Here is a 15,648-nt window from a genome sequence, read left to right as displayed (position 1 = left end):
TTGTCACCTGTTCCTCACAACTTTCTTTTTTTTTTTTTTTTTTTAACATCTGAGCTGTCTGAAAAGCAGCAAAAACAAACACGGGTACACATGATTTATCCTGGCCTCCATGGCATCCAAAACCATCTACCCAGACTAGGCAAGTTTATGGAAGGCAGTGGGAAAAGAAAAATGGCACTTGTCCACGCTAATAAAACTGTTGGCACAAAATCAGGCTTTATGAGGGTCAAAGCATTTTCCATTTCCAAAGGTAAACTTTGGCCTGAAGTACAGAAAGCTTGTTTTTGTCTTAAGGGTGAAATGTTTCAGAACACATCAAACTAGTGCTTAGAAAAGACATTTTTGCAGTTCATGGTGTGCAGAGTTGTTTGATGAGATCGGAGCAGCAAAAGCCTTTCTTCCTTCTTCCACATCTACTGAGAGAATGTACTTATTTATATTAAAATGGTCAGGCTAACAGCTTCATTCAAAATGTCCACAGCATCATTTTCCTCCTCTTTGATAGTGTTTTCTTGGCTCTGTCTGACTTTGGTTGTGCACAAAATAATTAGGGAGCTCGGGATCAGGGAACTGTCAGCCCAGCTGCCTGTAAGCCAGCTCGTTAATTCGTTAAACGTGTGATTCCTGATTGCAATTCCCTCTCCGCTATCAGCATTCTCCAGGTGTGAGGAGCCGAATTTGGAGAGCTCCAGGACCTGGCAGCTCTCCAGCTCTTTTCTGAGGATAACTGGGCGATGTTTGGGCAATGCAGTGCTGCCGCTAACAATACCTCCCACCAAGAGATTTCATACCCTACTTCGCCCAGCCAATACGTCTTCCAGGTCTCCAAAAATAAGCCACCTCCATTTTTTGTGTGTTTTTTGACTTCTGTTGTTGCATTGTTATTCCTTGGTTGTATTGTAGGGGTGCTGGGGAGCTGAGTCTCTTGGGTGCTGTGTGATGCTGCATGGAAGGGTGAATCTCCTCCGATTGCATATCCTGGCACACCAACCATTTGATAAGGTAGAAAGCTTCCTAAATTAATCTGAATCTATACCACCAAGTCTTAAACACATAGAGGCATGCACACACCCTTCATAATAACCAGCTTTCAGTGGCTAAAACCCCGTACGCGCTGTCCAGACTACTGCATACCAGATCCAGAGGCAATATAAACCTTTCCAGTCTCATTTGCATATGTACAGATGCTGAAAAATCAGGGCATGCTAGAGCTCAGGCTGAAAGCTGTGTTTGGCCAACATCTCTTCTCGAAAGGGGACGGTTTTGTGACACGGACTAATTGTCCCCATCCAAACACCAGGCTGGTTCCTGCAACGACTGGAAGGAGGAGTCGCTGAATGGCACAGCTGAGCAAGGAGAACAATGCTGAGGCAAATTGATGGACGTCGAGGGGAGACTTTGCACGTCCCTGGGTGGACGTTGGCTAAGCCTATTAGTGTGATCGGTTCCAGGTAGCATTTACTCCGTTACAGGAGCTGCTTAATGAAAGCAGTCATAAAGCACTTACAGAGGTTTAAACAATTGAAACAATATCCTTCAGTCTCCCACAGTAGGCTGGGTGAAGCTTCAGTGATATGCTTCTTAGGAGAGGAAATTAAACCATATTTTTTTTACTGAAATTCTGAGAATTTTTAAATTGTGATTCTGGGGCCTCTTCACTTCTTCAAGTAATACCAGGCAAATGCCAAGTGTTAAGGGAGCATGCATGCAGCCTACACGTTTCATTACTTTGTGAGTAATTTCCCTCCTGAATTAAACTCCTGAAGAGTTCATCCATTCCTCTTCTTGGGTGTTCCAAGTCTGAGCTATCAGTCTGAGGAGAACACCGCAGAACAATGGGCAGACCCTTTCTTACCTCCACCCTGCTCCTGCTCCTGCTGTGCCAGCGTTGCGGGAGTTCAGGCTCTCGTGGCTGCAGCTCTGAAGTCCTGGTCACTGCAGAAGCACGCAGCAAACACATCCCCAGAGTCCCCCTTGCAAGCAGAAACAGCTCAGGGAGGAATAAAGGACACATGAGACAACATGAGGGGAATTAACAGGGGGCTGCAAAGGAAGTCAGCTTGGGTTATACCAGATCTTAGCAAACAGAAAGAGCCTTGAACCTGGTGAGGAGAAGGCGAGAGCCCTCATCTGTCCTTCAATGGGGAACTTTTCTTTCTTTCTTCTTCCTTCTCCTCCAAACACCCTGACATCCCCGGAGGAAATGACACAAACAAAGCTTAAATTGAATTGAACTTCTTTCTTTTCACAAAGACTGTTTTACAAGGGAACTTGGGAAGAGACCCTGGTTTGCACAGTGCCAGCACGGGCATGCTGCTTGCTGGGCCCTGTTCTTTGCTTAGCTTTTAACCTTCCTATTCTGCCTTGCTCTTTCTGGATAAAACCAAGTCTTGTTGGTGCCAGGGGACGTTTTAACCACCAGCGTGAGCAGGGCCAGGAATTCACATCCATTTTCAAACCCGTCAGCTAAAGCCACTAAAAATCAATACTGGAGAATGCAGTCTGATACTTTGTTTTTTGAAACCTTTTTTTTTTTATTCTTTCCGCTATCTGAAAATAATATGGAAAGATAAAAGCAGATCTCTGGCTGCACTGGAATGGAAATCAAGAAGTCAAATCTCACGTTTACACTGCTCAGTAACGAGTACAAGAGCACAGGGGGATTGTATCCAGTTTCTAAAGGAGCTGAGGGCTCCCCAGACTCTTTGCTGTTCCCAGTTTCTCTTCTTTTTTGCTCTCCCAGGCACTATTGGTGCATATTGGTGGTCTCCAGTCTCCACTGGTGGGCATCGACTTTTATGGAAATCCTTTCTTCTGCAGCCTTCTGACCCAAATACCAGCACAAGCAGTTTTAATTTTACTAGGCTCATGCCCACATTGTAACTACCACAGCCCCTAGTCTGGGGCCTGCTGGTATAAATATTGCCGACGACCTGTCAGGTACTGCATCATGTTAACATAAACAGCGCCTCGAGGTTTAGCGAGGCACTGCCAGCCACATCTGCACTTGGCCCAGCTCTCTCCATCTTTCATATCAAACCGCACGGTGACGTGTTCCCTTTGTGACAGATTCTCTTGTAACGGCACCAGCTAAATAAGCGCACAGACCCAAGGAGGTTTGAATACACAGGGATTGCTTCTCCAGAAACCAAAATTAATGCAAAACCCCGACACGAGCCCCATTACACTGCCTTATAGGCTACTCAGTACCAGCCGGAGCGTGCGTTCCTTGAGCGTCGCTGGAGACGTGACACTGCTGATGTGCTGAGCCTCAGAAAAGGCTGAGAGATTTTGCTCCGATAGATCTGTCCATACCCAAACAGCTCCTGCCTTTGCCCACGAGTTTGGATAAGCTGCATGCATTTCAGCTCCCCTTGAAACACAAAGGAAAAGTAGTAAATTGGCCAAAATTGCCTCAACAAAGCTATCAAGGAGGCTGGGTTGGAGCTTCTCCGGAGGTCTTAGCAACTGTGGAGGTAGCTGAAAGCAGGAGCAGCATCTCTCTTCTCTCCCTCCACTGGGCACTGCCAGGGCTTTGTACACATGAGGTATTGCTCCAGGTTCATGCTAACACAGTGCCAGTTTTCTGAGACATTGGCCCTGGACAAGGGCTGCCTCCCAGCCAGAGCCCCAGGATACGCACGGCAAAACAAAATACTCACTGCAATTTAATGCAATTTAACTTCCAGGATTGCTTCCACATTCAGTTTAGTCTGAAAGTCAAGACTGGCACGGTTTAAATCTTCTCTTGCACAATGTAAAAGCTGTCGCTCAAAATTTATGTTTCCTGCACGATAAACAGGGGCTCGCCGCGCCGCCGCGCCTCCTTCCTCCCTGCCCTTCCTCCTTGGGATGTGGTTCAAACAGGCAGAGAACTGAGCCACAACAAGACCAAATAGAAAATTATAGGATGCAATAATTCAGGTTTAAATACGCTTTTCAATTAGGAGTCTGAGTTGAAAGGGAAATGAAGGCGCAGCCTGGTTGGCTTGCCCAGGTCCCCCCCCTCTGCTCCCAGCCTGGGGCTGGCTCACAGGTTTGGCACCTCATTTGCTCAAATGTGGGAAATATCAGGAGTTAATGGAGCAGCTCTGCTCCTCTGAAAACCACATTTCCACATGGCAATTGAATTAATTCAAAGTGAGGGAAGGGCCTGGTTCTGATGCAAGGCATGCACCCCTACCCATCCAGCGCTGCAGGGCTGGGGCAGAGCAGGGAAGCAGCCGCGCTCCCTGCACAGAGGCCACACAGCGGAGGCAAACAAGTCACAGGTTCTTGAATTTTTTAGTTCAAAAAACTGAGGCAGGAAATCTCAGACACGGCCCAAATCCATCCACTTAGTGCTGTCTTTTTAGACTGCTGAAGAGCTGCAGGCCCTGTAGTGATGAATTACATCTGTGATCACAATGGCCATATAGCAGCCAAAAATACTCAGATTGAAATAATGAATTCAACTGGACTATAATAATATATAATAATATAATAATAATATATAATTATATAATATATAATAATGAATTCTTATTCTAGAGAATAAGAACAGAGTTTCTAGCCTTTCTTCCGAAACCTGTCCTTTCCAATGCCTAAAACTTTACTGATTAAATGGCTTTTTCAGCATTCCTGGAAGATGCTTTCCTACATCACACAGGCTGATGCTAAGAGAATTTACCCATCTCCACTGTTAGTAACTTGTTTAATAAACGAGAACGTGAGGTTGGAATAAAGCTGAGAGTACAGAGCTGGACACCAAGAATTATTGAATTTCTGTACAAATCGCTCGGTGGCTTCAGCCTTGATGACACTCCCAGAAAGAGGGCACAGACACTTGCCTCCCCACTCCTGCCCCACTGGAGGGGGAAATCTACTGCATTTACTGGAGCCTCCCCTGTGCCTCTTGGCTGCGTAATGGCGATGGGAAGATGCAGCCAGAGCCAGTCTTGCTCCTCATGGACTGTTTTTTAAGGGATACACATCATTTGTATCACTCCTCTGTGAGTGCTGGGTTTGGGATATAGTCACAAATATTTTCAGTGCAGAGGGAAATGCGGCCTTTGCCTCCAAGTGCCAAGTAGCTTGGTAAGAGCTTTGCCGCTTCCTAGCTCTTTACAGGTCACATAAAGGGCAAGAATAATGTGGCCCTTATTGTCTGTAGAACAAATTTGGGATAAAAAAAATAACATAATCATTTTATTTAGTCTTGATTTTCTTCTTGGGTTTTATTGTGTTATGTTTTAACTGAGATTTCTTTATTTCCTGCTGGGATTCTGCCAGAATCCTGTCATTTCATACAGAGGTTGAAATACATATTACAAAAGGAAACAAGTCTTTCCCTTGATTGCCTGATATATCTGCTTTTTAATCTAGATTGACGAACGCTCAGCACCAGAAGGGCTTTTATCCTTCAGAGTTCTTGCATTTTGTTTTTCACTGGTTGATGATCCTTGGCTAGAATGTGGAGAGGAAGAAAAACTATCATCCTTCTCTTTTTACTCTTTAATTAATGATTTGTATGATGGCAATGTCCAGACCCAAGCATCTCGTAATCACTGTCTCAGGTACTGCACAAATATAGAACAAAAGGACGAGCTCTGCCACCAGAAAGCAGCTCCCGCGGCTGTTTAATGATCCCAAGCACCATGGGGACTGCGGCCAGTGGCTCCGCATAACCAACTAATGGGATTACAGCGTCCCTGCTTCCCTGTCTACCTGGATGAAAAACATCCACTAACTGCCTCTCTGAGTACTGCAGACAAAATACCTGGTGCCACAAGGGCATAAAACACAAGGACAGGTGCAAATGCAGACCAGTTTCATTTAGCCTGTGTCTGTACTAGGCATCAACAGTCCCTTATCTGTGTTGTATCTTTTGTTCATAATGTCACTGCTTCTGTGCTTATAGATATTTTCTATTATTTCCGTTATGCTTATTTGTATAGACATTTTCAGGCTGTTTGTCCCTCAGGGTTATTAATTTTTGGCACAGCAGCAAGGTAAGAACAAAGCGGGTCTTTAGGAAATCAGTTTATGCTGATAAACACCTCCCAGAAAGGTCCCTTTCTCACTCCTGATGAAGAATTGCTCGCAAAAAGTTAACTTTTTCCATTCTTTGCAGGTGCTGTGGTGATCGCCTTTGTGGTGTGCTGGCTCCCCTACCACATACGGCGCCTCATGTTTTGCTACATCCCCTCCAGCCACTGGACAGAGTGAGTGATCGGGGCCTAGTGGGGCCTGGGGAGCGGAGGTGTGACCACGGGGTCAAAGCCTCAACCTCTTAATTGGTTTATTCTTTCTTTTGGATTTCTTGCCATGATTGCCAGACAAATTTAGGAGTCCTGGCTTTATCATCTAAACCCCCAGGTGTGGGTGGGGGAGCATCAGCTTGCCCTGAAATGCATCAGCAGCCCTTCCTGCCGTGGCCGCGGCCACAGAATCGCCCCCGCTGACACCGCCGACGGATATTCACCTTTGACAGCCCTTGATGAGATGATATTTGGCAGAGGCGTTTATGCATCTGAAGTGGATTGCTGTCCCTGTGGTGGAGATATCGATCACCGGCCCTAGGACGGAGCAGCTCCTGTCAGCGCGGTTTTGTTCCCCAACGCCACCTTCCCTTAGTGACAGGAGAGATTACGCAGACGGGAAAATAACCGGGCTGCTCGCTGAGGGCATTTACTGGGTTTTACAGGGAGTGGATCAAAATGAAATACCAGTAATTGTCACTGATGAGAAAATGCCCAGACTCGCAGCCAGTTTAGGGATACGTACCTACACGCACTGCACACCTACACTGAACGCAGGTGCGGTGCTCACAGACGGCTGCTGGCAGCTGTTCTGCCACATCAGGCCAGGTTCCTTGGCAAAGCAGCCACGGAACCGTTTATTCATTTCAAATATGCAATTAAGAGCTCATTATGTCCAGGGATATAAACCTGGTTTAGCCTGACAGAGAGATGGCATGAGAGGTGCTCAGAGAAAGATGCATCCCTCCTCCCACAGTGTTGCATCCCTGTTCCCTCTGGAAGCAGCTCTGCTTCCTGCAATGACCAGGAAACGAAAAAATCCTCGATACCATGAAGCCGAGCAACAAGGAGACATTAAAATTTCATAAACTCCAAAAACAAATAATCGTAATTTATGATACAGCAGCCTTCTGAATGGAATTGTACATCCATCCGTAGTAAAAGCCAAACCCTATCTTTAATCATGAAAACAACGGAGCTCGAGGCACATACTGGGGCAAACTGTTGTGTCTTGTTTGCTTTCCTATAAGAAAACTACTTAAAGCAGCAATCAATTCTGTAACGCCCGCATTTGCTATGAGCAAAAGGGATAGAGAATTCCGTCAGCAGTTAGTGTGAATTTATGCATTGTGGTTGCATTCACTTTTTTTTTTTTTTCTCTTCTATTAAAAGCCATGAGTGATTTTAGGAAAATGTTGAATTTACAGGCATATTATGAATGGTGAACTATCAGTACGGTAGCTAATCAAGAGCTCGCAGCAGCTTGACATAATCATTTATAAATGAAATGCATGTGCCTGCCCCTAAAGAAGAGAAATCTGCGTTAAATTAATTCTTCACAACTACATTGAGAAACTCTGCTCGTAAGAGCTGGGTGGGCCGGGCAGTACTTGGCAGGGCTGAGGGGGCTGGGGGGGGGGTGGTGATGTACTCCAGCACACGGCTATTTATCTTTTGTTAGTGCTCAGGCTAACAAAAAGGTCTGTGGTTTCCACTGAGATAAATGATCCCGAGGAACGTTTTCCTGAAAATGAGACCCACGTTGTTTATAAACCCTTTACGATCTCCGAGCTGTTGATCTCAGTTTTCCCAAGGAAAGCTATTTCGGAAAGAAACAGAAATAACTAAGCGTTTTGAACCAATTCTAGCTGAAAACATTATCTTGTGGTGGTCAGGATATGTTTAAAAGCACGCTGTCATCAGCCTGCCCCCAGAACAGAGAAAACCATCCCAGAGCACGGACAAATCCCGATGCGGGGACCCACCGAAGGAGCTGGTGCAGCTCTCACTGCCCCGGGGAGGAGATCACTGCTTCTCTTACAGGGTCTTGGCTCCTCCGCAGGCTCTGTATACCAGAACTGCAGCCAGAAAGTCAAGCTCATGTATATGCATGACACAGAAGCAAATCTACAACTGGTTTCTCAGTTTCAAGCGAGTCTATTTTCGAAGGCAAAATGAACACATGAGGTAAATACCCCATCCAGTCCCAGGGCATAAATGAGTTTCTAGCTGATAACAACGGGGGCAAGAACCCTGTAAAGGCACTTGACCTGCATTTGGCCAGTGGCAGCTTACAACACAGGGTGCATGCACTGACTCCCGATGGCAAACCCATGTCCCTAGCAGAGAAAGCTTAGCTGGAAGAACAGCTTATGCTTCTTTCACCCTTGTGACTTTGAATTATTTCAGTTCTCCACACTCACTCAGACTTCTATCTTTCATCTGTTCTTCCAGTTTCCTTTACAACTTCTACCACTACTTCTACATGCTGACCAACGTCCTCTTCTACGTCAGCTCGGCCATCAACCCCATCCTGTACAACCTGGTGTCTGCAAACTTCCGACAGATCTTCCTCTCTACGCTCACGCTCCTGTGCCTGCCATGGAGGAAGAAGAAAAAACGACTGGCCTTCACCAGGAAATCCAACAGCATCTCCAGCAACCACACGTTTTCCAGCCAGGTCACAAGGGAAACAACATACTGAAGCCAAAGGAGGAAGGGAAATGCATTTATTTCATCGTGGAGTCAAAACTCGAGAGAGGCCTCTGTGACTTTCAGGCATGGTCTCCAAATTCACGTAACACAAGTGTGTTTAGCAAAGTCGTTTTTGTTGGAAAAATAGGCTTCGTTCTGCCAGTAACTTTGAGGTTATTTTAACGCGTTGGCCTTGCCTCTTGTGAGTAATGTCTACACATTTTGTAACTTCGGTCTGGCATAAATCCAGGTGCAGTGCTAACTGGGAAGCCAATATATGTTAAACGTAAGCAAATTCATACTGCATTTCATCCTTTTCTCAAGGCAGAGATGCCATTTCCATATCCAAGGGTTCGAGATCACATCTCTTGGTGGCAGCGAGCAGAGTCTAACGAGGAGAAAGCAGTTTTGAACAGAAAGGGACGTTTTTGGTGAAGGGACGTGCTCATCTATGCGATGTTCAATGAGCAAGGAGTGAAAACTCAGGGAGCCAGGTGGTGGGTTTAGAAATAGATCTAAATTCTTACGAATATGACCTGGGTGCACAATAGAGCCGCTCTGGTTCCTTGAACTTAAATACCAACAGATGATGCCTTACTTAGATTGGGACAGGAGTAGCCTGGGATCATCATTCACTTTAGGGCGTGTATAGTGCCTGGCACAGCGAGCCCCGCTCTCCCTGCTTTGGGTATTGCAACACCAGTAAGTAACAGAGTCTCTGGCAAAGCTGGGAATGCAGAAACTGTGCCCACCTGGAGTGCTGCAAATGGACAGAAATGGAAAATCTTACTTATGCCACACAGCCAAACCCTGCTTTTTTTTGCCAGGGAAATCACTTAGCTGGCCTGCACTAAGAGGTGAGAAAGCTGCAGGCTCCTGAGGGCTCCAGTCTGCTGAGATACAAGCAACCTGCCCCATTTCTGTGGGACTCTCAGATTTTTCACATTCTGGTTCCAGTTTTACTTGTTTCTGCACTATTTTCACACAGCTGACATTTCATGGGTTATCAGTTGTAGGCGGTAGGGCCTCTTTTTCTACCTTTTCTTTTATTTCTTTTTGCTACCAAACCTATAGGCATACTGATCTGCACATACACATCTTCAGATAGTGCAAATGAAGAACACAGGACGGTCTAAGCTGGGGAGCCTTAGCTCTAAAACAGCTTTCTTTTAACAAGTCAGAGGAATGGCAGCGAGAGCTGTTTGCAGCAAATCCGACAGTTTGGGACAGTCAGAGGTTGTGCTGAACCCTGACTATGAGTATGCTCTAAAAATAAAATAGGATCAAAGAGAATATAAAGCTTATCTTCTCTTCCCCTTCTTTCTTCCCCTTGATTTTTGCTTTGAATTTGAAATTTCTCAGCTGGCCAGGATGGATAGCATGAGGTTTTCTCCCATATGGTTCCACCTCTAACAGCCAACTGGGAAATGCAACAAATTCTCTTGAGCCTTTAGCACCAGAAGTCACGGGTCTCTGGGACAAAGCTAAAGGGACTTCCCTGCTGCCACAGCACCAGGCCGTGACCTGCATGAACCTGGGAAAGGCTCTGTAAGAAGGGAGATCCAGGGGTAGGGCACATCGCTGAGCTCTGGTGGCAGGAGGCTCCATGCAGGAGCTGCCCCAGCCCCTCGGCACGTGCCACTAGCTTCCCTCTTTGACAACAGACTGGAAGTGATCCTTGGCTCCATCCAGCTTGCCAGGCTTTGCCCATCCCCTGTCACTCGGCAACTAAGGAGCACCCACAGCCTATGACACCGGTCCCAGTGCTGGATACGTGGCTCTGACCCCACGGGCAGCTACGTGAGCCCTCGCAGAGCAGCGTCACACAGCCATGGAGAGCAGTCACCTCCACCAGGTACCAGTGATGTTTCCTGCTCCAGATGTAGTATGCTGTGGGTTAGGCGCTACGGGGCTCAGGACACAGAGAAAGCAGCTCTGGGGCGCTTGCTGTGAGTTGGGAGTGATGGCTATCTGCTGCTGAGGCATTTATACCCGTAGTCCAGAGCTGGCTACTACCACGGTAGATCTGGCTACCACCAGCCATGACCTACAACCGCACCTAGCAGGGACGGGGGAATTATTTTAATGCCTAGTACAGAACCACTCCAAAAGAAAGGGCTCAAAATAGGAATCAGCAGGGCCTTAGTTCCCTCTGATCCAGCCAAACTACAGGCTTTGTCCTGCCATGCCTTCTCTTAATTTCTTGCCCTGGCTGCACGAAACAGAGGGCAGAGTTTACAGCTGACAAAGCACTTTTGTTGTTCGAGCGCAGTTGACTCCTCTTTGGCAAGAAAAACTGGTAATGGGACAAATAAATAAATGAATAAATAAATAAAAGAGGCAAAAAGGAGACTGGTCTCTCCTTGGAAGGAAATCTGTGAGGAACTAGCAAATGCTATCACGTCGGTGTGTAACATCGCGTGTGTTAGAAATGGCTTGGGCAGGTGGGAGGAAGAAGCTATAGACCTTACATGCTGCCTTATGGGCTATGTACAACGTGTAGGAACTGCAGAACCATGGACAGACTTACTTGTGTACTCCTGGTTTACTCACTGTTGCTACCTTCATCTAATGTCTGTCCATTGAAGCTCAGTCAAACCTTTCTGACTTTTATGGGGGACTGTAGCTGAGAGCAGCAGTCCTAAGAGAGGCAGGTTTGTACAGGCACAGGGGAGATGCAGCACTCATGGCAGCTTGGTACCTTCCAGCTGAATAAGCTGAGGAGGGTGAGGTGGCCACACAGCAAATAATGTGGTGTGGGCATCATCTGTAACAGACCCTACAAAGCCACTCATCTCCACTGCTCTCACTGCTCCTGCGCTAGAGAAGTCCAGGTACAAGGAGCAGAGGAAGAAGAGTCTTAATATCACACGCTTACTACTGGCCTTCAAGGCAAGACAACGTTTAAATGGATCTGGAGAGGACCCCGATGTTTTAACTTCATGTCTAAATAGAGTCAACAGCTGGGAGGTGGTGTCGGAAACCTCCTGTGGAAGCTCCAACTGTGCGTTGCTTTGACTTTCGTTAGGATTTAACATCCTACGTGTCTCAGTTGCTTTTGAATATCCACCTTTGAAACGTTTAATGTTACTACTATGCTTGTTAAACACCAACCTGCTGAAATGTGCTTGATTAGCTTAGAAAACACTGTACAAAAAATGTCTCACATTAGCTGTTTGGCTTTGATTTTCATTGCTGATACACCGGCTGTTTACAGATTTTTTGATCACAGCTCTGAGAAAGTGGTAGGTTTATTTGGGGTTTGTCATGAAAATGGGAACGAGCTGGAGTGAAAATGAACTTATCAGAAACTTCTTCTGCAATGTTTGTTGGGCTACACAAGTCCTGCAGAGCTGCTCATATTGGGAGATTTATCCGAGCAGTTTACTGGCTTCTAAAGCTCTGCTCCTGCAGTTTTAGTGGGTGCAGACCTAAGCCTACGGCCTTAACTTGAGAGTACAGCTCAAAGCTACCTCTTCCACGGGGCAAATCTGACTACCTGAGTTGAGAAGTGGAAGTTACAGCTGATTTCATCCTCTTCCTCCTCCCCACCTAGTTTTGCTATATCCAGCATAGAGTTTTAGTTACCCTGAGCTCACAGAAGTGAGGGTAACTCAGTACAAGACCCCGCGGTTTTGTAGAGGAACGCACGGTACTCTAGGGAAGAAGAAGGTACAAAAAGCCCGGTATATACTAAGGACATCTGTCAGAAAAATGGTTCTCTTTCTTTCCATGCCTTTTAACGATCGTTGAACAACTAACCCAACAAGGTTTGGCTTTAAACCTAATCGAGTATAACTGGCTTTTGCCATTAGACAAAATGCATGCTCCCATCCTTTGTATTCCTGCCTCGTCTGAATTCTCTGCAGGGGCAGAGGGGCGAGCATTCATGCAGCATGCTGTTAATCTATGCAAATTTCCTCTAAGTGTTTTGAACTGTTTGTTTCAAGTAAAAAATCTGTTGAACCCACAGATGTGAAGTGCTGCCAGATGGATTCGGAGAGATTCCCATCTGAAGAGAGACTACCAAGTGACCTCTCCAGATATAATTTTGAGGTTTCGTTTATCTTCACAGCATTCTAGGCAGGGCCATCCATTTGGCAGCGTGTGAAATCAGATTTCCGAAGTCATTATGCTATTGAGAAATTTCCCCCAGACAGGACTTTCTCACCAAAGGCCCAGTACGCATCAGTGTTCGAATGCTCTGCTGAGCTTGCCTTTTGGTAAAGTGCACGAGATCTTGCTCCAGTGGCTGCGTGGGTGAAGAAGAAAACTAAACAGGAAGGTTGGTGAGGAGGGTTAGCAGGACACATGCTGTAAAGTCACAGGGCCTTTGCATTTCTAGCATCAAACATTTAGGGAAATAAACCCCCCAGGCGTGCTATTGCTGCAGACAGCGTGTGGTTAGGATGTGAACCGAGCATCTGTGTGGCTGCCATTCGTGCACGTGGCACGAGAGCACTGAGTTCTCCTGTGCAACGCGTCGAGTGTTAGTCTGGTATCTTCCTGACCGTGTCGTTTGGTGGCTATTTCAACAAAGCTGTATCTGCTGGAGCTCTGATTCTGGAAATCACAGATGAACCTTCTGTTTTCAGTTTGGATCCATTCAGTAGAGAACCAGAAATTGCTAAAATTCATGGTGCTGTGTCCTGGCTTTGTGATCAAGAGTCCTTCCCCAGCTGTGCCACCTGATAGTCCTGCACATACTGTATCTATGGTAAACATTTTTGGAAGTTCACCTTTTTATTTTTATTTTTTTCTGAAATACAAAATGTTGATGTGCTTTATTTTCTGTGGCCTGTTGTGCAATGGGAAAAAAATGAATGTTAAAAGTGTGTCAGAGTCTCCTTTGTAAGAGTTTCTGTGACAAAGGGAAGGAAGAGGGTGTGAAATCCTTTTGTATAGCAATGGGAAACACTCTTTCAACGTAACATGATATTATTGATACTGTATTTACTGATCAAACAGTAATGAAATGGTTATTTCCTGATATTAGCCTTTGTACTGTATGGTATTTTACTTCGTTTTATTTTATTTTGTCATTTATTGATCCTAAGAAATAAATATCTGAATTTAAGGCTTTGGGCTGATTATGCTTGACCTGGTAGCTGTGCCTGGATCATACAGCCTGCTTATTACAATAGGCTATCTGACTGCCCATCCAGACCTGTGAAATCACATCAACTCCAAATGACCGCTGCAACCCCTCTGCAGGAGGGCCCCGAGCGCTCCTGTCCCACAGCAAGCTCTGGCTCTTTGGCACCAATGCGGCATCCAAACGCCAGCTCATGTGTGCACCTGCAAGTAGGCAAACAAAGGGGTAAAAAGTCTGGCTTGGTCTGAGGGAGACACTGATCAGTGAAGATCAACCTGAGAAATTCCTCCGGAGACTTGGCAAAACCAAACAGAGTCCATGCTGGTTCAGAGTCCAGCCTGCTGTGGTTTTAGGAGCAGCAGCAGAGCGCATCCAGCTCCCGCTGGTTGAACTCTGGGGCTTTGAGAGTGTGGCATGCACAAGGCTGAAGCATGGGAGTGGAGATCTTCCAGGCTTCAAGAAAGATCTGTGCTGCACAGATCCAGGTGGGAATACACAAATCTTGCTGCTTTCCGAACTCCTGCTTTGCTTTTCTTGCCTGCTTGCTCTCCCCCCGTTGTAGAGCAAGCACTAAAACCATTCTATCTCAGCCATTACCTCTACAGTAGCTCTGCCTAGGACGCTGGACAGATTGGGGCTTTATTGCACTTGGAGCTGCGTGTACACAGCAAAGGAGACAGCCCTGGCCCCAGAGAATTTGCTGCTGAAAGACAAAGCAGGTTTACTGTGCCCTAACCGTGAGCCTTTCCCTCCTACTTTCCTCTCTCTTTTGCACGGCCCATTTCCTCCTGGCACTGATTTGTCTAACACAGATGTAATTTCGTAAGAACAGGACGCTTAGGTATTGCCGACTATATTAAAGTGTCTTTACACTTAATGAGCAAAAATCAGTCAGCTCCATTCTCCCCGCAGCTCCCAGGTAAAGTTCTGTCACGAAATAGCTCAGCTGATCTCCAGGAAAACGCACAAAATCTTCACAGTTTTCAGCCATTTGGCCCGATTGTTTTGATTTCTGGCAGCGTGAAAGGTTGCTTGGAAAGCAACAACAAAATAAAGTTTAAATATTTGGAGTCATTCATGGCCACAAAGTTCATCTTTTAAATCCTAGCTGAGATACTCTGCCTCTCCACAAGCATTTCGGTGCTGCTTCTAGATGAGAAGAGCAGGAGCCACTATTACTCCTACACCACCAATTACTGAAGAATCAAGTCATTCATTTGATGGATCCTTTTATTTGGTATTTAGCCTCGCTCTGGTAGAAGGTGTATTTTCATTTTGCTGCCCATGGAGCTGCAGTTACTGTCTTCAGCAGTGACAATCCACACCATGCAGCCCTGGCCTTGTCTTCTGGCTGCATGGGATTTTTCTGCAGGGCAGGATGCTCCCGGTGGAGTCTCCAGTGCTCATGCAAAAACCCAGACCAGGTTCATGCTGGGATGAAAAATGTTGCCGTCTGCCTGTGAATTCTCTAGCTTGGGACCTATTTTCTTGAAAAAGCAAAACTCCTGGGAACCAGAGAGCCTTGCTCCGACCATGCACCACTCCCACCCATCTCATGCAATCAGGCTCACATCACGCCCCACCATGCACAGGAAAGGAAAAGACTGTGGGAGTCAGCGAGTTTCTTTGTTTCTTTTTCTTTTCGAAAGGCAAAGAGACTGTGCCTCAAGCGAGGAATGCTTTCAATTTGGCCCATATTTCTCATTTCAATTATAAAAGTAATTTCTATAGTTCACAAGAGGAAAATTTAAGATGCCTTTTGAAACAAACATTGCATTTTAGTAAATGGCTTCATAAAACTTAATAAACATCCATCCAGAAGTTAATTTATTTAAAATG

At 46.0% G+C, this 15,648-nt stretch overlaps 1 protein-coding gene and 1 long non-coding RNA gene across 2 annotated transcripts in view; one reads left to right on the top strand and one right to left on the bottom strand.

The window, feature by feature from the left end:
• The window catches only part of NTSR1 (neurotensin receptor 1), a 53,231-nt gene extending 39,440 nt beyond the window's left edge, over window positions 1-13,791 (top strand). Inside the window, exons 3-4 of the mRNA XM_083802146.1 lie at window positions 6,113-6,203; window positions 8,475-13,791. Coding sequence (XP_083658272.1) covers window positions 6,113-6,203; window positions 8,475-8,724 — 341 coding nt within the window. The 3' untranslated portion in view covers window positions 8,725-13,791. The remainder of the gene's footprint in view (window positions 1-6,112; window positions 6,204-8,474) is intronic.
• Window positions 1-15,648, bottom strand: part of LOC310882839 — a 101,667-nt gene that overhangs the window by 36,032 nt on the left and 49,987 nt on the right. The window lies entirely within an intron of this gene.

The sequence above is a fragment of the Anser anser genome (assembly GCF_964211835.1).
Source record: "Anser anser genome assembly, chromosome: 16".
NCBI classification, from domain to species: domain Eukaryota; kingdom Metazoa; phylum Chordata; class Aves; order Anseriformes; family Anatidae; genus Anser; species Anser anser.
The sequence above is the reverse complement of the archived record's forward strand: the minus strand, read 5'-3'. Positions and strand labels throughout refer to the sequence as shown.